The sequence below is a fragment of the Phasianus colchicus genome, chromosome 2 (assembly GCF_987193195.1).
Source record: "Phasianus colchicus chromosome 2, bPhaCol1.hap1.1, whole genome shotgun sequence".
In the NCBI taxonomy this organism is placed as follows: domain Eukaryota; kingdom Metazoa; phylum Chordata; class Aves; order Galliformes; family Phasianidae; genus Phasianus; species Phasianus colchicus.
The window spans coordinates 104,629,638-104,657,619 of record NC_143437.1 but is presented as its reverse complement, the minus strand read 5'-3'; the positions used below and the strand labels follow the sequence as shown (position 1 = coordinate 104,657,619).

Sequence of the window (27,982 nt, the reverse complement as noted above, 5' to 3'; positions counted from 1 at the left end):
TATAGAGGATAAAAATGTTTTTTGCCTCACTAAAATTTAAGAAAAAGGTGACGTGCATTCTAAAAATACTGTCTAGATAGCTCTGCCCTGTGCTCACCGCAGAGGAGCTGACATTTCTCCTACACTTCTCCAATTTTCAGCAAAGTGTTTGCCATATAACTGCCTCGTTATGTTGGCAGTGTAGCCAAGAGTAGCCAAGTCCTGTATAAATACTGATTGCTACCAGCTTGGTCATCATTGTCAGCTCTGAAGGAGTTCATTGCAATATAAATACATTTTTTATTTTTGTTTCCTTCACTGCTCCTCTATTCCATATTTCTGATGTGTGGTGTGGTTACACATGACTTTTTGGTAGTCTGATGAATGTCTCTGAAACAATCTGCAGTTTTCATTTTCATCAGCGTTCTTGCCAGTCAGATTTGTTATTGTTTTCATCACTTGTGGGAGATGAAACCTTTTAAAAATGAAGTACACGTGTAATTGCATAGACCGCCTCTGTTGTTGCTGAGACCAATACAGCCACACTCCCTAATTCTCAGCTGTTGACATCATTCTAGTCCAGGAGTTAGTTCTTTTCACCTCAGACCACGGCTCATGCTCATTTCCTAATCTTTAGAGGTGTTAAAGCTTTTGCTGATGGTCACAGAGGGCTGCCTGAGCTGAAGTCTTCATGACTTCATGGATTCTTTCCAAACATTGTAGACTGATGCATAAGAAAGATTTACCTTGATGCATAAACAGCTGATAACTCAGAATAAAAATGCACCCATGCTGCGGATGCTTTCTGTGCCTCTTCTCCTTGCACTCATCCTAACAGCCTGTAGTAGTTTGGCTTTGGGGTGATTTCTGTTTCTCAGCATGCAGTATTTTCTCTGTGGTTCTCATGGTAGGCACTGAAGTGGCAGTGCTGGTAGTTCAGGTGACCTTTTTAAGACTTTTTTTACTTGCCAAACATCACTTTTGGGGCTTGGTTTCTCCATTTTCAGTGTCTGTCTGGGGAACAGGGTGTATCTTTTAATAACGGCAAAATCATTTCAGCCACTGCTGAGAATGTAGTATAGGGAAATTGATTTTCTGTCCACTTAAAAGCCCTTATTTTACAGTGCAGTACATTGCCCAGGCAGTGCCTCAGCCCAGGACTTTACATTCTTGCTGTAAATGCAGAATGATTTTCCATTAAATGCCATTACACCTGCATTTTCAATCTGGTTTGCAGAAACAAGCAGTGGCACAGGTCATCAGTGAGTGTAATTTTGGGGTCAGCAGAGACGGACTTTTAAACACCGCTTAATCTCCATTGGAAATTAGTTTGGGGTGTGAGCAGAAATTTCTGTTCCCAGTTAATTCTACATGTGGATCTTTTCTAAATTTAATCTGAGCTAAGTTTCCTACTCTTCAATAGAGAACATGGACACATTACAGCACTGTCATAGGACTGGATTGGAGCGCTGCTGGGTTGGATCTGCATATGGGCTTGCTTTCCCTGAAGGCTCACAGTCAAGTCATAGAATTATAGAACTTCAGAGTGGTTGGTTTGGAAGAGACCTTAAAGATCATAGATCCATAGAATGGTTGGGTTGGAAAGGTCCTTAAAGATCACAGGGTCGCAGAGCCATAGAATGGTTGGGTTGGAAGGGTCCTTAAAGATCACAGGATCGCAGAGCCATAGAATGGTTGAGTTGGAAAGGTCCTTAAAGATCATAGAGCCACAGAATGATTGGATTGGAAGGGTACTTAAAGATCTTAGTTGAGTGCCTCGCACCAGATCAGGCTGCCCAGGGCTCCATGCAGCCTGGCCTCTGAGCAGCAGTGCCAGTGCCTCATCACCCTCTGAGTAAGGAATTTCTTCCTAACACCTAACCTAAATCTTCCCTCTTTTAGTTTAAAAAAGAGCTGGAGATATGCTCTATAGTCAGGATACAAGATCTTAAAACTGCTATTTTTCTATTAGAATGTGTATTGGCAGAGACAAGCTGCAGTAAAAATCATCAAAGAGACTTGAGAGATGGTGAATTAATTGTTATCTGTCTGTAACAAAGCTCTTCATACGCAGTGAAGAAGGTAGTTTTGCTGCCTGCCTTATGCACTGTGGTGATACACGATGCAAGAACCTGGAGGGGAGTTCAAAGAAACGTGACCACATCTTCCCTTCTCTGAACGCCTACGGTAGCTTCCTACACAGTTCGTGTTTGGCCACCTCTCATCTGCTCTGTTTGAGTCAGCAACCTAGAAACGTGTTCTGGCACCCCATAACAAAAGATGTGAAGCGTGCAGTCCTGCTTGCGCTGTCCTCTAAGCATCTGCTGCAGAGATGCACGGGGTCAGCAGAGCTGCTCAGAGATTTTCTCCCACAGCTCTAAGCTTTGTGCTCCCTCTACAGACATGGAGTGGACTGGGGCAGTCGTGAGGACCCCTCCGTGAGCCTCAATGTTCCTACAGAAACAGAGCTAGTGACGAAAGAGCTGGTAGCTTTGTGTCTGACCAGCAATTTGAATCAGCTCAGCCAAGGGCCTGATGTGTGCCAGGTTGGTTTGAAGCAGGGGATGGGGCTACAGAATCACCAAGGTTGGAAAAGACCTTCAAGATCATCCAGTCCAACCATCCACCTATTCCCAATAGTGCTCACTAAATCATGTCCCTCAACACAAAATCCAAACGTTCCTACATCTGGGGAGGGAGAGGATCTATGGATAGATGGATTTAAGATTTGTGGGTGGGAGATGTAGGGCCTTGTATGTATGAATGGATATTGGGCTTGTAGATGGGAGATGTAGAACTTTGTGTGTATGGCTGGATGAAAGACTCATGGATGGGAAGTGTAAGACCTCATGTGTATGGATGGATATCAGGCTTGTAGGTGGGAAATGATGTATGTATGTGTCGGTGGGACCTTGTGTGTATGAATGGATGTCAGACTCATGGGTGGGAGGTGTGAGATCTCGTGTATAGACGGATGTCAGACTCGTGGGTGGGAGAAGTAAAGCTTCCTTATGATGGTAACAGACCAATAGTGCAGATCAGTTGCTGATGTACCTTAGGAGGCTGCTGTGCTCCGGATACGTTGTTCCAGCTCATGAACCCATGTGTCCTCAGTATGCTGTGGTATTAGTAGGCAGGGGCAAGTAATTCTCAAAACAGTCAATATGTTGCTGAATGATGCTGCAGAGTAGGGTAAGACACCTCTTCTGTGGTTATTGCACTTCAGTCATGATCTGGAGAAAGAAAATATCTGTGAAGATTGAAAAGGGAAACTCCAGGAGGGTGTATCCCCCTAGTGAGTGACACAGGCAGGCTGGTAACAGCAGACGAGGAGAAGGCTGAGGTTCTTAACAATTTTTTTTGCCTCGGTCTTCCCTGATAACTGCTCACCACACAGTCCTCAAACATTTGGTTTGGTAGGAGGGAATTGGGGAAGCAACATCCTTCCCACTGTAAGCAAAGACCTGAGGAACCTGAACTTCCACAATTCTGTGGGTTCTGATGAAATGCATCACACAGTCCTGCCTCTCCTATGAGGACAAGTGAGAGAGCTGGGGCTGTGCAGCCTGGAGAAGAAAAGGCTGCAAGGTGACCTGAGGGGGGCTTGTCAGTATCTGTGGGGAGCTACAGGAAAGAAGGGGACAGATTTCAGCAGGGTCTGTGCTGATAGAACAAAGGGAAATGGTTTCAAGCTTCAAGGGAGTAGATTTGCCCAGAGACATGGATGCTCCAGCCCTGGGGACTTTCAAGGCCAGGCTAGATCAGTCCCTGTGCAACCTGTTCCCTGTTCATTGCAGGGGAGTTGGACTAGATAGCCCTCAGAGGTCCCTTCCAACTCTAAGGATTCTATGATTTTAGAGGCTCTGCAGAGTTCAAAGGGAGAGAAGATATACTGCTAATTTCTTAGAGCTCTTTTTTAGGGAAGAGGGAAGTATCCTCGTCACGGAAGCAGAAATTTTTGCAGTGATGTACCACGTGCTTCTTGATGGTGCAGTGCGTTCAAGCTGCAGGATAAATGCAGCTGGGCAGTTGTGCAGTGTTTGCAAAACTTTGTCTACCATACATTGGGCACTGACAGCTATCAAGATCAGTTGTCAAATGATTTTCAGTGAAATTTATCAGTGATGGCAGTGACAGCTTCTGTCAAATACCTGGGCTACCAAATTGCATCTCATGAGTAACTGAGATGTATTAGTCATAGATTTATCACTCTTATAGTCTGTACTTTTTCCTAGAGGCACACGTCTGCTATAGTATTAAAAAAATAGAACAACTCATTAGTGTTGGCTAATTTTGGTGTCATTTGGGGTAGTTAGCATTTACAGCTGTAATTTCCTAATGTGTTTATGTGAAATAGCTGCCTTACATTTCAACAGCTGAAAAAGTGCTATTTAGATCAGTAGAATATCTCCAAATTTAGAGCATTTTGATGTTCATGACTTTATTTTTACAAACACACAGGGAGCTGTGACCTTGTCTGTCATTGCTGTGCATCCTCCAGAAAACTTGATATTGCATCAATTTCAAAAGTGATAAGGATTTAGATTGCCAAACATTCTTTTTCTTACCACATTTCCTTTGTAGATTCTAAGCATGTTGGGCTGAGGACTTTTCATTCCTTTTTTATGTACCACCTGCAGCAGGGTGTCCCAATCCATGGCTGGTGCTCCTATGTGTGCTCCACGCTCAGTATCACAGAATATTTCAGATTGGAGAAGACCACCAAGATCCACAAGCCCAACCCCAACCCACCCCACCATTCCCACTGCCCACGTCCCTTAGTGCCACATCCCCACAGTTCTGGAACACCTCCAGGTCTGGTGACCCCACCACCTCCCTGGGCAGCTGTGCCACTGCATCACTGCTCTTTATGAGAACAAATTTCTCCTAATATTCGAACTGAACGTGAGCTATGTTCTCTGGTTGAGGTCTGAACCCTCAGCCACAACCACATTTTGATGGCCAAGGTGGGTGAACAAGCTCTTCTTTGGAGCTTGCCACTGCATCATTGCTCTTTACAAGACAAATTTTTTCCTAATAGCCAGCCTGAATCAAATGAGAAATACAGTTGTATGCCCTCCCTATGGCTACACCTCCCAAAACAAGAGCTACTTCTGTGTCGTTTAGGTAAGCCTAGGGTTGGTTTAACTGGGAGATCTCCGTAGTTGGTGTGGCCTTGTGCCAGAGGCATATGACATTTGGATATGCTGGTGGATGATCCTGTGCCAGGGAATACCACTGCCATCCCACGGAGATCTAAGAGATATAAGAAAGCTTTGAATTGGGACCAAAAGATGTTATAGTGGGTGAGATAGTGAGATCAATGGAGCATAGAATCATAGAATCGCCAAGGTTGGAAAAGACCCACAAGATCACCCAGTCCAACCATCCTCTGATCACCAGCAGATGTGTGAGTGATCCAAAACTTGTTTAGAGCTTCAGTTTGTTTCCTTAGAGCTGCCAGAGCCAAATCCACTCCAGTCTCTGTATGAAGCAGATGGATGATCTTTATTATGTTTGTAAAAACCGAATACGATTTTAGGAATGTGTAATCCTCATCACAGCAGTGAGAGTCTCAACTTTACCCAGGGCAAAGTGCAGGAATGGGAGTTCTGCAAGGTTGCAATTGGAAGATACTTTTGGTCATTTTTTGCTCCTTGATTTTAGCAAGGAGCTGTTGTGTGGTGGAGAACTCTCGTGAAATGGCTGTCTTCCTTGAATGTTTGGTCTTAGTTTGGTATGAATTCCGGCTTGACTTCCCACTCTCTTTCTGACAAACTGCATACCTGTAAAATAGAAAAGGCATTGGACGAACAAGAGGCATTTATGTGCTTCTCAGAACGTGTTTGATGACTTTCACTAGGACTTTTTCGTGCCGTACATCTGGATCCCATTAGCTGTTCAAAATTGGGTTATTTTAAGCTTGTGACTGCACATAGTTGAAAGGGGGGGAGTGCTGTATTTTTAGTTCATCTTGACTGTAATTTCTTTCCAAATTAGTAAAGTTCAGCCTTTTCTTTCTGAATGTGTTGATTTCAAGGCAGAAAACCCCATGGAAACACATGCAAATCTTGAGCAGGAACTCTGGTTCTACTCTTTCAATTTATTTTCACGTTAGACTCTCCCAAGGCTAAACAAAAGCAGAGACAAAACCCCAGTAGAGTTCTTACAGTACAGTTCCTACAGCTGAGCTCCAGCCAGGAAGAGAGGTGAGTACTTGGTCTGTGTTCTGGGATGCATCTCATATTTGGTCTATGCTGCATTTGGGTCCTTTTAGAGGCAAAGAATGAGCGTCTCATACCTGGAGATCATACAGAAGAGTGCTTCTTTTGTGCCAAGCAATAAATCAGATTTACCCCGTCAGCACATTACAGATTGTGGATTCCTATTGGATGGAATGAATGATTGGGATCTGTGACCCATTCATAGGATGGCACTGATTGTTGCAGTGCTTCTAGACAGAGTCGTTGCTTCAGAATAGTTTGATTCCACTTACCAAAGAATTTCTTTTATTGCATGGTATGTTTGAAACTAATTTGCTCTGATCTATAAAAGAAGGAGGAGACATGCAGTAAGAGCCTGAATTTCCAGTTATCAGTGATGTGAATGGCTCAGAAGGCTGCAGCCCTCTGCTTACACCACTGCAGTACCAAGATGCAGGATCCTTCACTGGTTTTACACTACTAATACAGGAGGGATGTTCTGGTTGTGCTCATAACTCATGCAAATTGTCTTCTGCTCAGAATCATTTTGGTCTTCACAAAGTTCTGCAAACTTTAGCAAACGTTTTTTTTCTTCTGATTTGAGAGTATTTTGCCTGCCAAATTCTCTGACAGCTGCGGATGTATTTTTCCTGTATTTCTTGTGCATTTCCAGTAGTTTTGTTTCATTTTGTGGGCATGGTGGCAATGAGTTGGCAGTTGGACTGGATGATCTTAGTGTTCTTTTCCAACCTTAATGATTCTATGATTTTCTGCTGTTACATCATCAGCACTTCAGTCACGATATCCATGTGTTTGGTAAAGTCAGCTGCCAGGGTTGACCTTGAGCTGAGTGACCCTAAGGGTAATTTTCCTTTGGAGCCACAGAATCAAAGTGGTTGCATGATGTGAGGTAACTCGGTGTGCTTCAGTTTCTTCTGCTAAGCCTGAGGAAAGCATCCAGTTCTTTTGCAACATCAATTTAAGAAAATCTTCATCTTGATCTTGATTTAGGAATTACTTGAGTGCCAGCCAAGAAAGTATGATTTCTGTCATCATCCCCATTGTTTCCCTGTAAGATCTCCCTATGCTTTCCTCTTTCTTCCTTTCCAGCTCAGTGATTCTCCAGGTGTTTTCCTGCATAGACTTAAGCCATTGTGCTCTAATAGTGCAGTTCTGCACTTCACACAGTATCAAGGGAAGGTAAGGCAATAAATCAGAAAGTAAACTACTGCCTGAAGGAGCTGAGACTTGTGTAGTGCTGTTATAGAGAACTACTGAGCTTAAAGGGATGTTGCAGCCAAGCAGTTAATCTTGCTCTCCCAAAGCAGGATCAGCAACATCCATCTGTTTTCTTGTTTATTCGGCGTTAGTTGAGAAAGAGAAACATAGCTGGAGGATTATTACTAAATTTTCTTTTAGAAAAGGGAGCAGATGTATGCTGGAAGCCAGAGGGATTTCCCACCCAAACCATCCTATGGTTCTATGAGTTTGTAATTTCAAACAGGCAAATATCCTTCTAAATTCACACCCTGCAAAGTAAATAACTCGTCTAAGAGGAGATATCCAGGAAAAGGCAAAAGAAGAAGAAGTCTTCATCTTTCGATTCAATTCAAATGTCTTCACCTTTCTGCTGTTTTCACTTTTATGTGCTAATATCTGGCACTGGATGAGAAGTATGAGCCTTGATGGTGGTTGTTGGGTAACAGGATGGCCTGTTGACAGAGCTCAGTCTCTCTGCGTGGTGACAGCAGAGATCACGGTGTGCCCTAAGCACCATGGTGTCAGCAGGATCGTGGCATTCCTCCCACCAGTGCCTTTGGCAATGCTGGATAAGCAAATGGCATGGTATGGTGTCAGAACGGACACATCGTCAGATAACCCTTCTGTTGCACTGTCTGTAATCAGTGCATTCCTCTGTCCCAGGGCTTCAGGCAGAGTTCTCAGTACTGCCTGAGCTGGAACTCTACAAAGGGAAGACACAAGGCAGCATCAGGGTTGGACTTGGTGATCATAGAATCATAGAATGACCTGGGTTGAAAAGGGCCACAATGCTCATCTAGTTCCAACCCCCTGCTATGTGCAGGGTCACCAACCAGCAGACCAGGCTGCCCAGAGCCACATCCAGCCTGGCCTTGAATGCCTGCAGGGATGGGGCATCCACAACCTCCTTGGGCAACCCTGATCCTTATGGATCCCTTTCATCTCGGGTTATTCTAAGATTGATCAATATTTTAGGGTTTGCAAATCTTGAAGGAACCTGATACCTTGCAAAATGTCATCAGATCCTGCCAGAATGGAATTTCTTATTTAATTTGGTCTTCAGCACGATTAAACTTCTGTTGCAGCTTAGTTTCTCAGAATACTTTTGTGTCAATTACATTTAAAGTAAGAAGACAACAGTGTAAAGGAGCCTCTATTCCACAGATTGCAGCAGTAATTGACTGCAGATGTATCTTCTCCAGTATTCTTGCAGCTGGGACATGGGGCTGTGCTAGGTCCAATCTCAGTTTATCTAACAAATTGGGTTTCATGAGGTTTGGCTGACACATGTTCCACTTTGTCTCCTCTACTTTAATCTAAGAGAACTGTTAAAACTTCACCTGGCAAGCTCCTCTCCCAGCCAAATCAACAGCAGGAAGTCCTGAAACCTTGTGAATGAACCAGCTGGCCTAAAACCTAGGGCCAAGTGTGCAGAGTTATTAGTTTTGGAGCTCTCTGGGCTACGTATGCTTGGGTTTTACTGCTCTAAGGCAGAACTCTCCAGTACCTGTGGGATTTTTTGGCACTGCCATGCAGTCATGTCTCTGTCCTTGCCACCTGTTATCAAGGTGACATCTCCATCCCTTATCTCTCACTCCTTTTTGGGATGAGAAGAATCCCTATACACTGAAATTCCTTTTGGTCAGATCCTGTCCCCATCTTCCAGAATCTTCAGCTGATGAAGAGTATCTTTGGTTATGCAGAAACAATGCAGAGCAGCTCACGGAGTATTTTAACAGCAGTGCATTGCTCGGTTCATTGCTTTCCCAGGTGTCGCTTTGCATTCTGTAATTATTTCTGCAGCTTCCCTCCAAAAGTGCTCTTAGGATTTAATGGCATCAGGAGGTATAATCTTTGCTCCACATATTTTTCCAATTAAGAAAACCTGAAGTGAAGAGAGAACTCACTTCGCTTAACTTCTTTTTAAATCTAAAGGAAACAAGCTTAGCTCCTCAAGCGTTGTCCTGTGGGAGCCAGAATATTTCTCTGTACATGCACGTCTTTGCCTTATACCTGCTCTTGGCTGCATACTAAGTCCTTAAAGGTCTGTGAACGTTAGGAGAGTTTTCAGGTCCAAGGACCCAGGGGTGTATTTGGGGCCAATTTTTGTTGCTTTTTCCCTTAGCCCTTGCAGGGAGCCTCCAATTATCTTTATTTCATTTGCTGACTTTTTCAGCTTTCCCATGTCTTTTTCCGAGACCAGTGGGTAGAAACATACAGTTGGAAACATTTGTGTTCTGGGATACACAGAATGATGTCCTTTCTTTTATTTTCTAAGAATTTAACATTTTTTGCTCATCCTTTTCCATCACATTTTGCAGCTGTCTTTGCTTTTTGACCTGTGAATGAGCATGGAACTTGAGAACCACAGAGAGGTGGCACTGAGGGACGTGGTCATTGGGCATGGTGGGATGGGTTGGGGTTGGACTGGATGATCTTAGAGGTCTTTTCCAAACTGAATTGCTTCTAGGACTCCATCCCCATCCGTACCACTTCACTTTGGGGCCCACAGCTGAGTTGAAGCAGCCATGTCTTGCTCAGCTTTTGGAGCTCTCCTTTTGTTCTTGAGAAGCTGTTGTGGTTACAGCTGTCAATCTGCAGCCGTTGTAGCACCAAGGGCTTGTATGCACAAATTGCTGTAGTGTTTCTTTATGGCATGGGTTGAGTCCTCCTCCCAGGGCTGGATTTTAGCTTGCTCTGCCATCACTGGTTCTGAAAGATTTGTTTTCTTAGTTGCAAGACAGCATGAAAATTAAAATGTGGATTGAATATGAGAGTAGAGCAAAGGAGCCTATATTTGAGTTATTTTTCTGCTTCATGCAGAACCTTTAGTTTCTGCAGTGATGGGCTTTGGAGAGGATGTGGTTTGTGTTCCTGCTATTCAAATGTCTCAAAGCCAGTAAGTCAGCCTATTGCTGTGCATGGGTTTCAGATGTTAAACTGCATTTGTGTTTGCTTCATGCTGAGCAGTGTTGGTGGCCGTGAGCATGGTGCTTCCCCATGGGACTCTCACCTGGACATGAAGATGCTTAACTGGGTTTGTGTGTTTCAATCATGGTCCTTCCATGCAGAATATCCTTCATTTTTTTCAATTTCCATCACCATTTTCTTTGCTTTCCTGAATCCTGTCGCATTCTGTAATAAATCCTTTTGATGATGTGTGATCAACACTATGGCATGCAAGTGAGACAGCCAGTGTAAATATACAGTAAGAATGTTAGGTTCTAGGTTAGGTTCATCTATCCATCCTCACGCATTGCATCACCTCTCTGGCCATTGCCATGAACCCATCAGACATCAGATATCTTTTTCCTGAACTGATGAAATTCATTTAGATCACTACAGGTTCCATTTGTAGCTTCTAGTTTATCCCTAAGCATTAAAACTTCCTGCTTAGTATGTGATCTTGCAGAATTTTTGTTAATTTCTTGCCTGATTACCATTGAATTCTTTCCTTTCCAGCACCAGAGTAATGCCAGTTCTCTGGTTTTGAAACAAGTGTGCCAGGGGAGATTCAGGTTGAATATTAGGAACAATTTGTTCTCAGAAAGAGCAGTGATGCAGTGGCACAGCTGCCCAGGGAGGTGGTGGGGTCACCAAACCTGGAGGTGTTCCAGAACCGTGGGGATGTGGCAGTGAGGGATGTGGGCAGTGGGCATGGTGGGGTGGGGTTGGACTTGGGGATCTGAGAGGTCTTTTCCAACCTGAATGATTCTATGATAATTGTCTAATGATTTTCAGAACCCTTTGTCGTGGAGTACGTTGAAAATCTCTGGAAATGTGTGGGAACTTCCTTTCTCTGGTGGCACTGAGCAGAGTCACACTGCAGTAATCGTTAATGAAGAGTGTTATTATCTCTTGAGTCCTTTCTGCTACGAAAGGATTAGCTTAGCTGCATCTAATCTGCAGTTAATTGCTGCAGGAAGCAATAGTTTAAATAGTCAGCATGCAGGGCTGGTTATTCTTTATAGCAGGCATCATCCTTCTCCCTGGGCTCAAGCACTCTTCTGCACTTTGTTTTTTTTCTTGGTTGTTCAGCCTGGTACTACTATCTGTACTAATTCTTGTGCAGATGTATACCTGAATTTGCTAACTTTCTCTTTTTTCAGCCCGCTACTTCCATATCCAGTCAGTCTCCCAGCTTTAGAGTGCATTGCATAAGAAGCATCTCACTGATCTTCTTGCCTACACATACTTAGTGTCTGTTCTGTTACAGCCATCGTGCAATGCAAGGCATTCCAATTAATGTCATTATGCTTTTTTGGTCTCTTTTGTTGCACTGTTTCTCAGCAGCTGACCAGCTTCTTGTACCTTCAATGGCACTGATTTACCTGGCTTGTTTTACATGTGGTGGGTTAACATTGGCTGCTGGCCCACACAGTACAAATTTGCCAAGACAATGGAGGGAAAACCATGATTGTGAGATACTGATGCCACATGGGTTCCCTGGTTGGCCACATAGCATCTCCACTGCAGCCAGAGCAAAATCTTGAGTATCCTGTGCCAAATAGGTATATTTGAGCCACATTAGCAGCTGTGGTTTAATTGCCATCCCTGATTTGCTGGTTGTGAAGGGACTATCCAGAAGTCTCAGTCATGTGGAACGAGAAACTTTGCTTTAGGACTCCACATGGCTAGGACCAGATTTATTTAAGGTCTGTCTGGGATCGTTCAGTGACCATGTATGTTCATGTATTGGTATATCTTCTGTATTCTCACATATCTTTTTTAAAAAGGAACAAACAGTAGTCACAGTCCACTCTGTTTCCATGTCATTTATCCTCCAACTCTTGCTTGGCATGCAGATTTAATCTGATGAGAAGCTGCTATCAGGTAGGTGCCTGACCATAGGTCATCCCAGATGAAGACCATTGCCCGTGTCTGCATTTCCATTTAGATTTCTGTGGAACTTTTTCTCAAGCTACTTCCATGGTGAAAAAGAAATAGACGAGGGATGGAACATCTGAAGTCAGTTACAGGAACTGCATTTGGGTCTCCAAGGAGGACAGCTGCCTTGTTGATATACAAATAGGAAATCGAAATGATTCTTCTCTTACACAAAAAGTAACACTTGCTAGAGGTGCAATTTTCCTGAGCCTCATGAGATGATCTGAAGTGGTGAGACCTGGCTATTGCATTGCTGGCAAATGCAGAAAGATTGAATTTTCCATGTATTTTTTTCTTTCAGTGTCATCAAGACTGTCACAGACATCCTCCCCTCAGACAAGCTCCCAGTCACCTTCCATCCAGACAGGCAAAGTCATCTCCTCATCCCAGAAGCACAGCAAGAAGGCACTTAAACAGGTAAATGGCATAGTCTGGAACTCAGTTTGGGGATTGCTGCAGTAATTTGGTAGACCATCTTTCTAAGGGAAACTGCACTCTGCGGGGCAGAAAGTCAGGACTTCCTGCCTGTTTCATAAAACAGGGCTTTGCTAAATCATAGAATCATTCAGTTTGAAAAAGACTTCTGAGATCCCCAGGTCCAACCCCAACCCACCCCGCCATGCCCACTGCCCACGTCCCTCAGTGCCACATCCCTACAGTTCTGGAGCACCTCCAGGTTTGGTGACCCCACCACCTCCCTGGGCAGCTGTGCTACTGCATCACTGCTCTTTTGGAGAAGAAAAGTTTCCTAATATCCAACCTGAATCTCTTCTGCCACAACTTAAGGCCATCACCTCTTGTCCTAAAAATCATCTCTCTCTCTTAAAGGAGATTCAGAATAGTATCTTGCTTGAAAAAGCACCTGGAATTTTATCATTGTTATTTTAGAGAATAAATATGAGATACTGATTTTCATCCAGACTTTTTGACGAATGTGCTTAGCTCTCTACGGTCTGTTTTAGAAAAAGGAAGGTTTTTCTGAGTAAAGAATTAAATCCTTTAACTTATTCCCCTCATTAGGGGCATATTTTCCCTTCCAAGGAATTCTGTGGTCCAGTGTGTATTCATGGAGGTGACAAAGGGGAAGCAGAGCATGCTGGCTTTGCACGGCTCCTCTAGTGGGCGTTATGAGAGAAGGAGCAGGGCTGTGACAGGTAGTGGAACAGCTGCCCAGGGAGGTTGTGGATGCCCCGTCCCTGGAGGTGTTCAAAGCCAGATTAGATGGGGCCCTGGGCAGCCTGGTCTAGCATTAGGTGGAATGGTTGGTGGCCCTGCATGTGGCAGGGGGGTTGGAGATTCATGATCCTTGAGGTCCCTTCCAACCCTGGCAATTCTGTGATTCTGTGTGCTCGTATGTAGAACTTATTGCATGCTCTCAGTATGGAACAGATAACTGTACCTCACACAGTCTGGTTCTTTTAATGAAAAAATGCAGGATGAATTATTCCCTCGAGAATCTTATTTGCAGGTGTTTCCCCAACTGCATTGTTTAGTTTTCCGTGATCCTTAGAAAGGAAGTGCTTTAACAGGGTTAGACTTACTCCTTAGTCAAGCAAAAATCTGCAAGGAGTTATGAATCAAGCTGCAGAGGAGGTGCTAGTCGAGGGATTACAGAAGCTTGTCACAGACAGATGAAATCCTGATGTGTTCTGGATAGGATTTACCTTTTCTTAGCGTGTTTTCCCAGCTTTTCCCAGCTGAGAAACAACACTCAGGATGGTATTCAGCTCTTAGAGATGGCCATGGTGTTTGGAAAAGGATTTGCAGTGAGATAAGGATTCAATTAGAACATACTGTTGAGGAAAATATTGCAGGTGAAGATAAAGAAATGGAATAAACTGGAGCTTTGTTTCCAGCAGGAGTTAGATGGATGTCAAGCCTTTCTTTTTTCTAATTCTCATCTAATGGTTTCCCACTTTCCATCTCTGAATTCCCTCTGCTCCTCTTGCCACCAGCCTTCCCCACCTCTACATCTACCCCCTGCATCTCTGCTCTCTCCCCACGTTTCACCCCACCTTTCTTCTTGCAGTATTTACCTGTGGAGCATTCTTGTTCCAATGCTGACTCCTTGTGTACTGAAATATGTCAGACCTGGTGAGGTCCAGAATTTAGATGGTGTTCTCAGTTTCACTGTTCTCAGCCCTCTTGGGCTGGGGAAGAAAAGTCAGAAAGAAAGACAAATGGGGAAACACATGTTGGCCTTGACACGTAGCATACCTTGATCATACTGCACCATTCTGCAGCTGCCTATAACACCAAAAGCTGTTTCTGATGATCACTGTCTTCCATCACAGCAGCATTTCTCCTTGAATTTTCTTCCCAGAGTAGAGAGTGTATCAAGTTGTAGTGTACTGATAACTTCTGGGCATGCTGGAAAAAGGGTTTTGCTGAAGAGTGCTGTAACCATTCAACCATTCTCACCCACCTGCCGAAAACTCACTGTGGCTTTGGATCAAATGAAGAACACTGCCTGCCCAATCCATTGCTTAATTTTAGTTCCAATGGAATTCTGCCATTTTGTCCATCTATCACATCAGCCACCTCTTCCTAAACACAATTCCTGCTGTAGACAGGAAAAATTGTGAAAATTAGGTAGAATGATCAAGCATCAATAGCCAGAGGGAGACAAAGGCCTTATGAGTATACTGGAAAAAAACATAATTTTTATTTCCCTCATAATCCTAAAGAAAGCTTTCATATTTTTAATTATACCCAGATTATTTGCTAGTGTGCAGTCGAGTAGACAGCTGGCTGGATTCAGTGCTGGGTAATTATAACATCACTGGAGGGAAGAGAGAGCAGATTTTCTAAGTGAGGATGTTTAACCCTTGAACACCATATTGCTGCATAAGCCACTTGTTCCTTACAGTCTTTTGGAAGAATTGTGAGTTGGAGATTTGCATTACTGCGATCTAAATTGACGGAGGCATGTCAGTACTCATCCTGGTAGAATGATGAAACACTCCCAGGGAGAATCCTCCTTCATGGTAGTGATTGTGTGGTGATACAGAAAAAAAGGCTTTCAGATTCTGAAATTCATAATCCAGATTCAGAAAGATGGGCAGTTTCTCACCCTTGGCTGGAAAATGTAGATGCTGCCCCAGTTCTTTTCTCTGCTCCTCTCCAGTTCACTGACCTCATCTCTTCCTCACACAGCTCAAGCAGCCATCCCAAAGCCATCAGAATTCAGATCTCGTTGGAGTTTTCAGAGATTAGGAGCCACACCCTCTCTATTAATATTGCTTATGCTGTTGGCCTTCATCTTAATCCATTTTTGTTACCTAATGTTGCTACACACACATGGAAGGAGTAAGGCCAGGAGCTGAGCTGTGCTGCACCCTACAGAAGCTCTTGGGTTGGTAAATCAAACACCCACAGAATCATGGAATCATTCAGGTTGGAAAAGACCTCTGAGATCCACAAGCCAAAACCCAACCCACCCCACCATGCCCACTGTCCTGTCCCTCAGAATCCCCACAGTTCTGGAACACCTCCAGGTTTGGTGACCCCACCACCTCCCTGGGCAGCTGTGCCACTGCAGCACCTCTCTTTACGAGATGATATTTTTCCTAATATCCAGTCTGAATGTGGGCTATGTTCTCTGGCTGAGGTCTGAACCCACAGTCACAACCATATTTTGATGGCCAAGGAGGGTGAACAAGCTCTTTTTTGCAAGGCTTCAGAGCTGGCTGGAACCTGAGCAGAGAATTAACACCCAGCAGTCACCCCTGATGTGTGTGCTGGAGATCTGCCCTGCAGGGAAGGCAGGCAGCGACCTGCACACCTGTGATGAAAAGACAGTCTGTGGATGAGGAGAGAACAGGTTGTTGTAGTCCTTGCCTGCATCAAGGCTGTTCTCGAGCTGTCCCACACCATCCAATGTGCAAGTTCAGATGCTGCAGTCTCAATGACTAGACCATTACATGGGAATTGAATTTGTATTGAATATCTCCCTATCTTTTTTTTTTTCAAGCTTCTGACCTCAATAACAGGAGATTAATTGTGCATAGCAGGGAATGTTTACTCCTCCCAATTTTCAATTTGGTTGTTTTTCAGTTTCACTGATTTTTTTTTTTTTTTTTGCCCAGCAGTGCAAGTGACTATTTAGGAACTACTTAATAGATAGAGAAATAGGAATCTGCCATGTCACTTGGTTTTTTGTATCCTCCTGTTGTCAGTCTTCTTCAAGTGGTGCCTTTCCAAACTGAGGGTCTGTCTTCCATTTTCCTCATGTGACAGATTCTGGGGGCTCCTGGGTATTTATATTCCCTCTCCTGCTTATACCTGTATTTTATTATGATTGTATAAGATAGTGATGTTGTCTCGTTAACAGCCCCACTCATTAGTATGTATGCAGCATATTGTTTTCTCTCACTTCCTATTCCTAAATTCTGGTGTGTGCTTTATCTGTTGGAATGTGTTCTGTTTAGTTTTGAGTTCATTTTTTGAAAGCATACACTTTGGTTTGAGTAGCAGCTGCAGTTTAACCAAATTGCCTTCTTACTTCCTTATCACAGCCACTGGTGCTTTTTTGGCAAAGCTGTAGTTGTCTTAACAGCCTTTATTGTAGCAAAGGATTCTAGTGTTCTATTCCTTATTACTTTCCTAATTAAAAAAAAAAATCTTTCCTAATGGATGTTGTCTCTGTTGAATGTTTTTATTAAGTTGCTACTTGCTTCTCCAGGAGGTGAAAATGAATTACATTATGGAAGTTATACTTTGAAGTTAGTTAGGTAATTACCACTTGAATCAGCTCCAGATTTGGAATTCCTTCCTCTAGAGATATCTTTTTTTAATGTAACAACACAACCTAGGACATTCTGCAACCATTAGCTTTTGGCTGTAGCTGCAAAGGTAGGCAATGTGTGTACCTGCAGTGCTGTATTTAAATAGACAGCATCGGTGTCCCATGCAGAATGAATGAAAGCTTTTTATATGCTCACTGTTAGAATCCAGCTGTCATCTGCTGTAAGTCAAGATGCTTGGACTATGTATTAATGATTTCTGAGAGTATTTTGAATTTCCTCTTCCCCAGGCCTTGAAACAGCAGCAGCAGAAGCAGCAGCAGCAGCAATGCAGAGCAGGCATGCCGGTGTCCTCTAATCAGCACGTCCTGCTGAAGGCTGTCAAGGCAGCCAGTGCCTCCACACCTACAAAACCTGGTACGTGGCAGCAACACTCCTGTCCTGCTCATTGTTATTGTCACTGTCATTGTAACTTGCTTTCTCTTTCTCTTAGGGGAGGAAAGAATGAAGTCCTCTTTTCAAGTGGTTTTGTTTCTGAAATATTTTAGTTCCTTTCTCCCTGACTTGGACTTTATTAGGAGTGCATTCTGTTAAGAACAGATCTTGAATGGTTTTACTGTGCCATCATCCTGTTCAACATCTTCTTTCTGTGACAAATGTCATTCCCCTTAGTTGCATATGCACTGTAGTCAGGTCCTTCTCATGGCTAAGCAAATTAGGCAGAGTTTCTTTTAGTATTCATTTCTTTCCAGACTGCCTTTTCATTCTGTAGTGTGGCTTTCATGTCATGTTCCAAAGATGTATGTTTTTACCTGAAAGATTCTGAAGTGCTTTCCTGAAATTACACTACATTCGAAATGAGTGCGATCACAGAATCATCACAGAATGGCTTAGATTGGAAGGGACCTTAAAGATCATCCAGTTGCAACCCTCTTGCCATGAGCAGGGTTGCTCTTCTCTTTCTTGTTCAGCAGTATGTTTGCTTCCTTACCAGCAGCAGGTTTTCACTGCTCATCACAAGTTCTATGTGGTTACTTCTGGCCAGTTATATTTAAGTTCTTCTCATCAGAACTGCATTCCAGGATGGTTCTGTAGGCATAATTTAAGTTGTTAAGATGCAGCAAATTGCTTCTGTATTTTTATTGCATGGTTTATACCAAGCCCAAGGTGCTGCAGGGCCTGGGGCAGATGTTTCTTTCTCAGTTGGAAGAGTCCTGCTGTCCATCTTACTCCTTCTATAAACTTTGTGACGTAGAGAATTAAAACCCTACAGCACATTCAGGGTGTGGATCCATTCTGAATTTGTATGGTGTCATGGTATTCTAAACTTTGTTCCTTTGCTAACCATCCCTAGCATGTGCTTTATCTTTTTTTGACCTGGCCAAGAGCAGGCATTTTCCTAGAACTGTTAAAGTTCCAAGACTCTTTCCTGACTTATTTTCTATTTTAGGGCCAAACACTGGATGTGTAAGGTTAGGAGAGTTGTTCTTTTTGTACATCACTTCTGTTTCTGTGCAGTGAATCACATCTGTTCTTCTGTCACTCAGTTATCCATTGGCATGAAGTCCTTCTGCAGCAACAATGGGGGACTGAAATCTCTACCAAAAAGCAAAGATCTTCTCTGGTTCAGTCCTGCTGATTCTGATCCTGCAGCACGTATTCAGGTCCTGTCTGAAGTCCCAGCACTTAGCCCCACTCTTAACCCCACAGTTTACCCATTATTATGAGTAAAATGCTGTGCTTTCTTTCAAACTCAAACACTTCCATGAGTGGGAAATTCCCTCCTTCTTAATATTGACTCTGTTTTTCCATCGTTAAGCCTTGATTTACATGGCTGACCTTCATTCATCTCAGAAAGATGATGACCATGAAAATGGAACCACTGAGAAAAACACAGCAAGAGTGCTCACTGTAAAAGGTTTCTGTCACAGATGAAGCAAGTGAGACTGGCAGCCATGAATCATAGGTTCCAATTCAGGTTGGAAAAGACCTCTCAGATCCTCAAGTCCAACCACAACCCACCCCACATGCCCACTGCCCACATCCCTCAGTGCCACATCCCCACGGTTCTGGAACACCTCCAGGGATGGTGACCCCACCACCACTCTGAGCAGCCTGTCCCAATGCCTGACCACTGTTTCAAAGAAATTTTTCCTGATATCCAACCTGAACCTTCCCTGGTGCAACTTGACGCATCACTTTGCATTCTATTACTAGTTAACTGAGAGAATGGCTGCCCAAAAAATGAGAGAGAAAATACACAAAAGACCACAGCAAAATTACATTTCCAATCTCAAACGCTCAGCTGTTTCTAGTCTTCTTAAAATTAACTTTTTGCCCTTCTTACAGCCATGGAAATGCCCAACACCACCACTTAGTTTACAAGTATGGAAGTAGCCAGAGAGAACTGCATAGCAGTAATACAGTAAAGTAGCAGTAGTCACATGAACATTTTGCTGTTTGTTGCTGGATTATCTTGTGTAATTCTATGAACTATGCTGCAGTTCACTGGTCATGTTAAAAATTCCACAGCCATCAGAAACTGGCACTAAGAGTACCCCTGAGAGCTCATCTTGTCCACATCCTTTCCTCAGGGCAGGATCTGCTGTGCTGTCCTGACAGATGCTTTCTTCACTCTGTTCTCAGAGACACTGTTGCAAAGGCCAGAAACCCCCAGCAAGTCTTGACCTTCCTTTGTTAACTTTGTTAAATTGTTTTTATCAGTCTTCAATCAAAATTTTTCCTTGGTTTGGTTTAAAACCAAGATTTCCTTCCTGTCCACTGTGGAAATAGAAGGTTATTTGATCGTTTGGTTATTTGATATCTTCTCTCTACAGCCTTTCACATAACTGGAAATGTTGTCTCATCTCTTGCTCATTTTCTTTAGTATAAAGTTCTTCCTGTGTTTTAGAGTGTTTGTTTATTTTCCCTTTCCAAATAGCCCTAAAGAAATCCAAACCAAAACTAGACCAATCTGTCCTGGCTTGCTGGTTATATACTGCTGGAATGTTTCTTAAACATCTGTTCAGACATATGCAAGGTTGCAGCCATGTGCTGTACATCCATTTGAAAGAAATGGTCATACTTATCAGCTGTGCTTCATGCATCATTTAAAGGCAGAGTAAGTGATGTGGGTATTGAATAGTTGATGATGTTTTCTGTTGTTCTCAGGCAGCTCTGTAGTTCAGACCCTTTCTAAAAGGTTCAGGGAAAACCATTAGTCTTGTGTTTGTTCTAAGCTGTGGTCCTGCTCGTGCAGCCTGGGATGCAGTTACCTTTGGTTGGCATGGTGGTGATGGGTTCATGGTTAGACTTGATCTTAGAGGTCTTTTCCAACCTCAGTGTTTGTTTCAGTGATTCTGTCAAGCATTTCTCCCCAAGTCTCACCAGCCAGCCAGCTACAGTTCTGTCATTCTGTGATTTTTCCCTTCCATTTGTCCACCCATCCAAACCTAATGTCTCAGCTTGCCTGCAGCATTTCAGGACACAATGTCAAATGTCTTGCTGAAATTGAGGTAATTGGCACCCACCTGTCTTCTCTCGTCCACAAACCCAGTCATTTGATGGCAGAAGGTAATCAAGCTATTCAGGCATGATTTACCCCTGCTAAATCCACTGCTGACTGCTTCCATCTCCTTCGTGTGCACAGAAATGTGCTCCAGTGTGGCATTCACAGGGACGAATTCACAGTGACTGGCCTATATTTTCTCAGTTTGTATTTTTCACCCTTTTTGACCTTTGTGGGTGCAACATTAGCTTTGGAGTTAAGGATTAAACTCATTTCACACATTGTCTCAAGAAAATCACAGAAAAACTAGGTTTGGAAAAGCCCTCTCAGGTCCACATATCCCTCAGTGCCACATCCCCACGGTTCTGGAATACCTTCAGGTTTGCTGACCCCACCACCTCCCTGGGCAGCTGTGCCACTGCATCACTGCTCCTTATGAGCAGGAATTGTTCCTAATACCCAACCTGAACCTCCTTGACTGATGTATTTCCCAGCTTTTGCTGTAGTCCCTCTATAATTGGACTTGTTTAGTAGAAACAGTGTACATTCATGCACCCCCCAATTAAGCTCTTAAATGGAGACATGTTGTTATCTGTAAACCTAAAGAGAGGAGGGAAGACCTGGTTGTGTTCTTAACTCATCTCACTTAGAAAGAGAAAAGAGAGGCAGGCAGGGAGAATCTGGGGAAGAAATCCTTCCCACCAGCAGAATATAGTAGTGCTGTGCAAAAAGGAATGTGGGTGGCACTGCTTTGTAAGGCAAAATCATCATGGTGAAATCACCAGCTAAGTAGTGACTTTGGGGGAGGACATGAAAATATCTGAGTATTTGAAAGGGGAGGAGGAATTACTGAGGTTGGTTTAAAATAATAACTTTTAGAATAAAAGGTAAAAAATTAGAAAGTACACATAAGGTATGAAAAGATTTTTTGTGACAGTGAACTCTGGTAGAAATTAAAGCTGCATCTGAAAGGACATTTTAACAAGATCATTACTGGGCTGAATATAAATGGGACTAGCAGGAAAATAGACTCAAACCATAACTGAAATGGGTGTCCATCTCTTTATTTTGTCTTTGTTTTGTGATAATGAGAGAGCTACAGAGGGCTGTTCTGCTCTCAGCCTTCTGGGAAATAAGTGCTACAAGAATAAAGGAGTGTAAATATCATAGAAGTGCTTGTCCCAGAGCTGCTGGGATTGCAGTGAGCGTGTTAAAGAATCTTTATTTCAGTCCAAACAGATGTCTTGTATAATATTTCTTTGTATATCCCTGTGTTGAACTGTTTCAATTTCCTGTGCAGCTTGGGTAGGAAAGCAGTCCGATGGACACTCAAACAGCTCTCAGAACTCCACCTCCAGTTCCTCTGCCTCTGTTAAGCTTGAAAACGCCTTGCCAGGGCTGGGGAAGAAACCATTCCAGAGATCTGACAGGCTCCACGCAAGTAAGACATTTATTTTTTCTGATTACGGAGATTTAGTTGTTGTGATGACAGAACAAAAGGCAGAATAGCAGCGTTGACTAAAACATGCGATTAATTCCATTCCTGCAGTGATTTGTGGAAGGCACTTCCAGTATTCTGAGTGAACTAAGAGAAATAATTCAAACCTTTCGTGTTCAAATAAGCCTTTGCTCATTTTGTAGCATCAAGGGTTTCTACCTGTGAATTTGGAGCTCAGTTTGAGAAGCAAAGAAGGATTTGCATTATTTTGAAGGCTTTTCATATGTACTTAAGACACTATGGTAACATACAAAGAGGAAAAAATATTCCTTCCCAGATCCTTCAGGCTTCAGTGTTACTTAGCTTCCTTCCCATTCATCTTTCTCAACTATCCTCAACTTTTGTAGTTTCTTTTGCATATACCAAGGATGGGATTGACCTTGGTTAACACTGCTCCATCCATGCTAATCATCCCAGATTTCCTTTCTCACAGGTGAAGAACAGGCACTTTGAGGGCGTGTTTCATTTGCCCTCCATTAGATTCTGTCTTACTGCAGGATGATTTGTGCCCTGAAGATCCGACTTAGGGAAGCCTAGGAAGCTAGCTGAAGTGCCAGTCTCTGCATGTTAGACATCTTTGTAGATTTGGTGGAATAAAATAGAGTGCTGTCATGTGAGTGGCACCTTGACCTGCCTATAGAAGTCACAAGGAAAGGAGGACACAGTGTTCTCATTACATACTGGACCAGAATCCCATCATTTGAGAACTGTTCACCCACAAATCCTCTGAGGCTTCTCTCTTTCCCCGTTCCTTCTCCCACACCACCACCTCAAGGCTCAGACCCATTTACAGAGCCACATGAGATAAGGTTGCTTTTACAGTTATTACCTTGGCCGTTTAAAAAGGATTGTGATCCACTGATGTGGAAGAATTTCCATGTTCTCAAGTTCATACAAATGAAATACTGGAAAAAAAAACATAAGGCAGAGGAATGCTCTGGTGCCATTTCTGTATATGAACTCTCAATCAGATGGGAACCACGCAGCCAGGTTGAGATGCTGCTCTCCAGCTCAGCTTCGGCTCACTCTGTAATCAGGAAACTGCAACTCTGATAAATCACAAACCTGCATTTCCTGAGGGAGTCGTGTACGTGATAGAAATGCTTTCTTTGCTTTTATTTTCTGAGTTTGCAGCTGGCTGTAGCATAAGAGTTAATGCTAAATATGTTGGCTTTCAAACGCAGAAAAGGAAAGAGGATTGCTCGTTTTTGCTGCTTTGTCCAGGCTTGTGGTTTCAACACAAGCAGAATGAGCTGCTTTTAGTGAGAGTAAAGCGGGAAAGTCCAAGAAGAAATCCCTAAGAACAATGTGACCTTAACTGGAGGCTTAAAATAGAAAACTGGTGTGGTGCAGAAAAAAGCTTGTGCAGAAACCCTTCTGAAAAATAGTTCTTGCCAGCTCCCAGATAGACACCCAGGCTTCCTAGGAAATCCAGATGAACTGACCCAGGGTATGATGCAGTAGGAAGAATTCAGTGACAGAAATGACCTCCCACATTTTGTTTTTAACTATATGTATAACCTTTTGCAAAGGTAAATGGTGTATTTCAAATTAAGGTTTGAAGTGGACCTCTGAAGTGCTCTTTGGGAGCCTTAATCCTCTCATAGATAAGATGCTACTCTGTTCTCTCTGGTTCTTTGCAGGGCAGCTGAAGAGAACAAAGTGCGCTGAAATTGACGTGGAAACTCCCGACTCCATCCTGGTGAACACCAACCTGAGGGCACTGATCAACAAGCACACGTTCTCTGTTCTGCCCACAGAGTGCCAGCAGCGCCTGCTGCTGCTGCTGCCAGAGGTGGACAGGCAGGTGAGTCGTGGTTTGGGGGCAGAGAAAAGGCTCTTGGTGTCAGTAGGGAGTAAATCTGATGAGACACAAAATCATAGAATCATAGAACGGCCTGGGTTGAAAAGGACCACAATGACCATCTGATTTCAACCTCCTGCTATGTGCAGGGTCACCAACCAGCAGTCCAGGCTGCCCAGAGCCACATCCAGCCTGGCTTTGAATGCCTCCAGAGATCATCCAGACATCCAAGTACTACATTAATCTCTAATGGAGTAGACTTTTTTTATTCTGTGTACCGTGCAAAATATTAGAAAATTCTTCTATGTTTCCTTTGGGTATTTGTTGCTACCAGATAAAAGAATTCAAGTTTGATAAATCAGTGACTTAGTTCCATCCAGTCAATGCTATGTTCCCAGCTATAGCGAGGGAAGTGTTTTGTGGTGCATCAGACTCCATGAGGAGCAAGGTGGTCTCAACATTTTCCTCTCCTATCCTCTCCCAGACCCTTTGGTACAGGATTAACCCTGCAGTTTTCTGGACAAGTGCCTTCCCAATACCTAAACAGACACTGGAATTCAGTTCCATCTTCTTCTGTTTCTCGTTATCTCGTATCTGTTAAGGCACCAGGCACACAACAGGAGCCAGCTATGGAGGCAGTTTGTTTTTTGCTGATGATGTGCTCAACACCTCTGTGTGTTTGAGGAAAAGGGCTTGAAAAGCCAGAAAAGTACTTGGTGGGAAGGAATGGGATCCACATCAGGTGGATCTGATGAATTCCATCCTGAGGGATACAAAACAACCTGCTTGAAGCAGTCTTAACATCACAGCAGTTTTCTTCAGCAGCCAGTGGATCCAGGGATGATAGAGATAAGACCAAAGGGATAAGACCCTTGCTTGTAAAAGGAGGAAAATACAGTGAGTTCAGGGAGTGAAGTTCAGTCTGTTTGTGCTGAGTACCAGAAAGGTTAGAGCTTGAACAAGGATACTTCCTTTTGCCTTCATCATATGATGTGTTGATCATCAGCATTCCTACCTCAATGGGCCTGGGAGCTTCCAAGCAACATGGGATTCTGCACCGTGCTTCCATGGGATTCTGCACTGTCCTTCCACTTCTGTTGTAGGGATGTTCATTCAGATGTATTCACATACAGCTTAGAGCAATCCTGAACATCCTGCAGACACCAAGGGTGGCTTTGGGACATCCTGTATCAGATCTGAGAGTCCCTTGAAGATATTTTACTGTGTCTGTTCAGATTAGTGCTACGTGCCAATTCGCACTCACCTCAGTCACTCCCAAGGGGTCTGCATCTCAGCTGTAGTTATTCCAGGTTCCTATAGAAAGTGGAAATCCAGTTGGTACAGTCAGCAGCATGCAGCCAAACCAGCTGCTTCACAACGAAGCCTTTTTGTTTGTGCTGCTCTTCTGCAGCTCACGGAGCATTGATAATGCATATGGGTCACACAGCTGCACTGAGGTCTGCTTTGCAGAGGGTGCTGTCTTGAGCAGATCCATTAGGAGTTAGGAAGAGTTGTAATGTTGTGTCATAAATTCTAATCTTCAATCAGACTCGTCAGGGGCTTGTTAGTTCAATAAATAATTGGAGGACTTGCTTTTTAAGTCTTGTTGCCTTTGCAGTAGTGAGGTATGTGTCAAAGTACGATGTGATGGAGTTTGCAGCTGGAATTTACTGGCAAGAAGCTCACAGCAGATGGCAGGACAATTCTGTCCCAACTTTTAAGTTTAATTATCCTTAAATTCAATTAGAATTTGACTGAGAACAAATTTTGATTATCTAAATAATGCTGCTTAGCTTCTGAAAGGGCTCATTTTGCATTTCACTGTAGTAAATCTCCCACCCCACAGTGACGCACTCCATAGCAATGTCAGACTCTCCTGTAGTAAACAGAAGAGGTGAAGACATTGGATGTGCCAAATGCAGAAGGTCCCCTCTCTGTTGTGTTTGTGTGGAAGTGGCTTAGTGCCTCTCTCAAAGTGGGCACTTACTGAGACATAGCCCAGGCCTGTGCCCCCACATAAGGTATGGGCAGCACCATATGTGCAGCAGAGGATCATCTTTGGAGTTCCACTCTTTGGCTGATCAATATTGATTTGGATTGGAAAAGGAATCTCTCCTTCTGTACATCTCTGTAGTGGTTCTGCAGCTGCAAATTACTGAATGTGTCTTTTTGTGTTTCTAACAGAAAAGAATTTATTATTATTACTATTTATAAATAAACACATTTATTTCTGTGTGCTGATCATTTCCCACCGTGCTGTGTTCCACTCTTAGCCTTATGCTTTTGCATTTATGTCCTACACTGTAATTTGACCATCCTATTTGGTTAACTGTATTTTGAAGACCGAATGAGTTTAGAGCTTCACTTGTCCCTGTTTTTCCAGAGGCAGCTATGATTATGTTTATAGGCATTTCAGAGTTACTTTAACCTGACAACTTTTATATCCCTGCTTTTCCCAGAAGGCAGCAGAGCTTTTGCTCTGGACAGCGATTCAAGGCAATGTCTTGCATTAATTTTGCAGGGCAGAATGCATTTGAAGAAGCTATTCATGGGCTGTGCTGTCCTGTTTCCTTGCACTTCTCCTTGCCACCTGTATCTTGCGCTGTTTGTGCGTGTTTGTGCAGCAGCAGAGCTGGATAGGGTTGGGCTGAAGCAAAGAAGAGGAAAATTTATCACAATCTCCTGGATCCCGGACTTTGTTTCTTTTCTTCTGAACGAAATAAAGGCCGATTGTAGAGAGATTTGTGGCAACATTGCAATCTTGCTCTGTTTTCAGACAACACAACACGTGACATTTGCCTTTTCAGCTAATTATCACTGTTTGCTTTGTGATGTATTCCAGGTTGGGGCAGATGGTTTGATGAAGCTGAGTGGTTCAGCGTTGAACAATGAGTTCTTCACTTCAGCTGCTCAGGGCTGGAAGGAGAGGTTGTCAGAAGGTAAGACTTCCCATAGCAAAGAAGGAAAGTGTTACAAGGCTTTTAAGCTCACCAATGTTTTGGGAAATGTGTAAAATAAATTTGACAGAGAAACTGAAAGGCTGGATAAGTTCCTACGTTTAAGACAGCTGTAGGCAATGTAGCCCATAAGAGCGAGTGCAAGCCTAGATGTATTTCCCTTCAGTGGGGAAATACTGGTGGTTGGTTTATGGTTGGACTAGATGATCTTTGGAGGTCTTTTCTAGCCTTGGTGATTCTGTGATCTTATGAACTGCAGGACACAGTAAGGACTGCAGTAAGAAGTCGTCTTCTGAACTTTATGCGTGGAAAAATGAACAAGTATGTGGAAGAAATGGCAAAAGAATGAAAAACGTTTTTTAAAATGTTGATGAAATGACAGTAGAGTTTTGTTATTATCTAGCCAAATAGAGCTCAGTAGAGAAGGTAAATTATATTCCCAGTTAATGCACTTTATCATCAGTGAAGTGATCTTGTCATATCTGGTACTGTCAGTCCTCCAAGACGTTGTTCTTTACATACCATAAAGATAGCCAAGTACAGATACGTAGGATGCCTGCACCTTCAACAAACATTTGCATCTCAAACTCAGAGGTGCTGAATTCTTTAATTTAATCGAGCTATATCATCACAAGTGCACTCACTCCTTGGCAGGGACTGTTTCCTCTACAGAGCTCAGCCACACAGCCTCTCATCAGCGTTTTTATGAAGGCAGCAGCACCAGCCATGACTCAAGAAGGGAATGCCATTTACTCATGTCCAGACAATGGATTCTTAGGAGGTTTTTCCATAGAAAATGCATCCTATTCTGTATCATCATTTATGTTTTGTGGGTGTATCTATGACAGTAAGCAGGCAAGGAACGGAATTCAGCTGTCTGTACTTCGTAATTGTTGGAACCGTCTGTAATTTTGGCCCTCATCCTTTGGTGTTTTCCCTTTAAAGCTTAACTGAAGACTTTTCATCTATTCATGACTCCACATCTAAAGGGTACAACAGTGTCCAATCACCAGATTATAAACACTACAGCTGTAGAACCTTCTGTGCTGATAAAGCTTGCAGCAGTCGAGCTGAAGTCTGGAGGTGTCCACTGCCATTCTCACTAAGCAGCATATCACTGCTCAGGTCTCAAAGCTTGATG

The 27,982-nt window shown here is 43.2% G+C and overlaps 1 protein-coding gene across 3 annotated transcripts in view; it reads left to right on the top strand.

Moving 5' to 3' along the window:
* The window catches only part of ASXL2 (ASXL transcriptional regulator 2), an 88,244-nt gene that overhangs the window by 48,803 nt on the left and 11,459 nt on the right, over nt 1-27,982 (top strand). For 2 of the 3 annotated variants that reach the window (XM_031596011.2, XM_031596013.2), the window contains 5 exons: nt 12,631-12,746; nt 17,365-17,491; nt 21,883-22,023; nt 23,724-23,887; nt 26,727-26,823. In XM_031596011.2, the coding sequence (XP_031451871.2) occupies nt 12,631-12,746; nt 17,365-17,491; nt 21,883-22,023; nt 23,724-23,887; nt 26,727-26,823 (645 nt within the window). The remainder of the gene's footprint in view (nt 1-12,630; nt 12,747-17,364; nt 17,492-21,882; nt 22,024-23,723; nt 23,888-26,726; nt 26,824-27,982) is intronic. The other variant, XM_090136485.1, reaches the window with a different exon arrangement.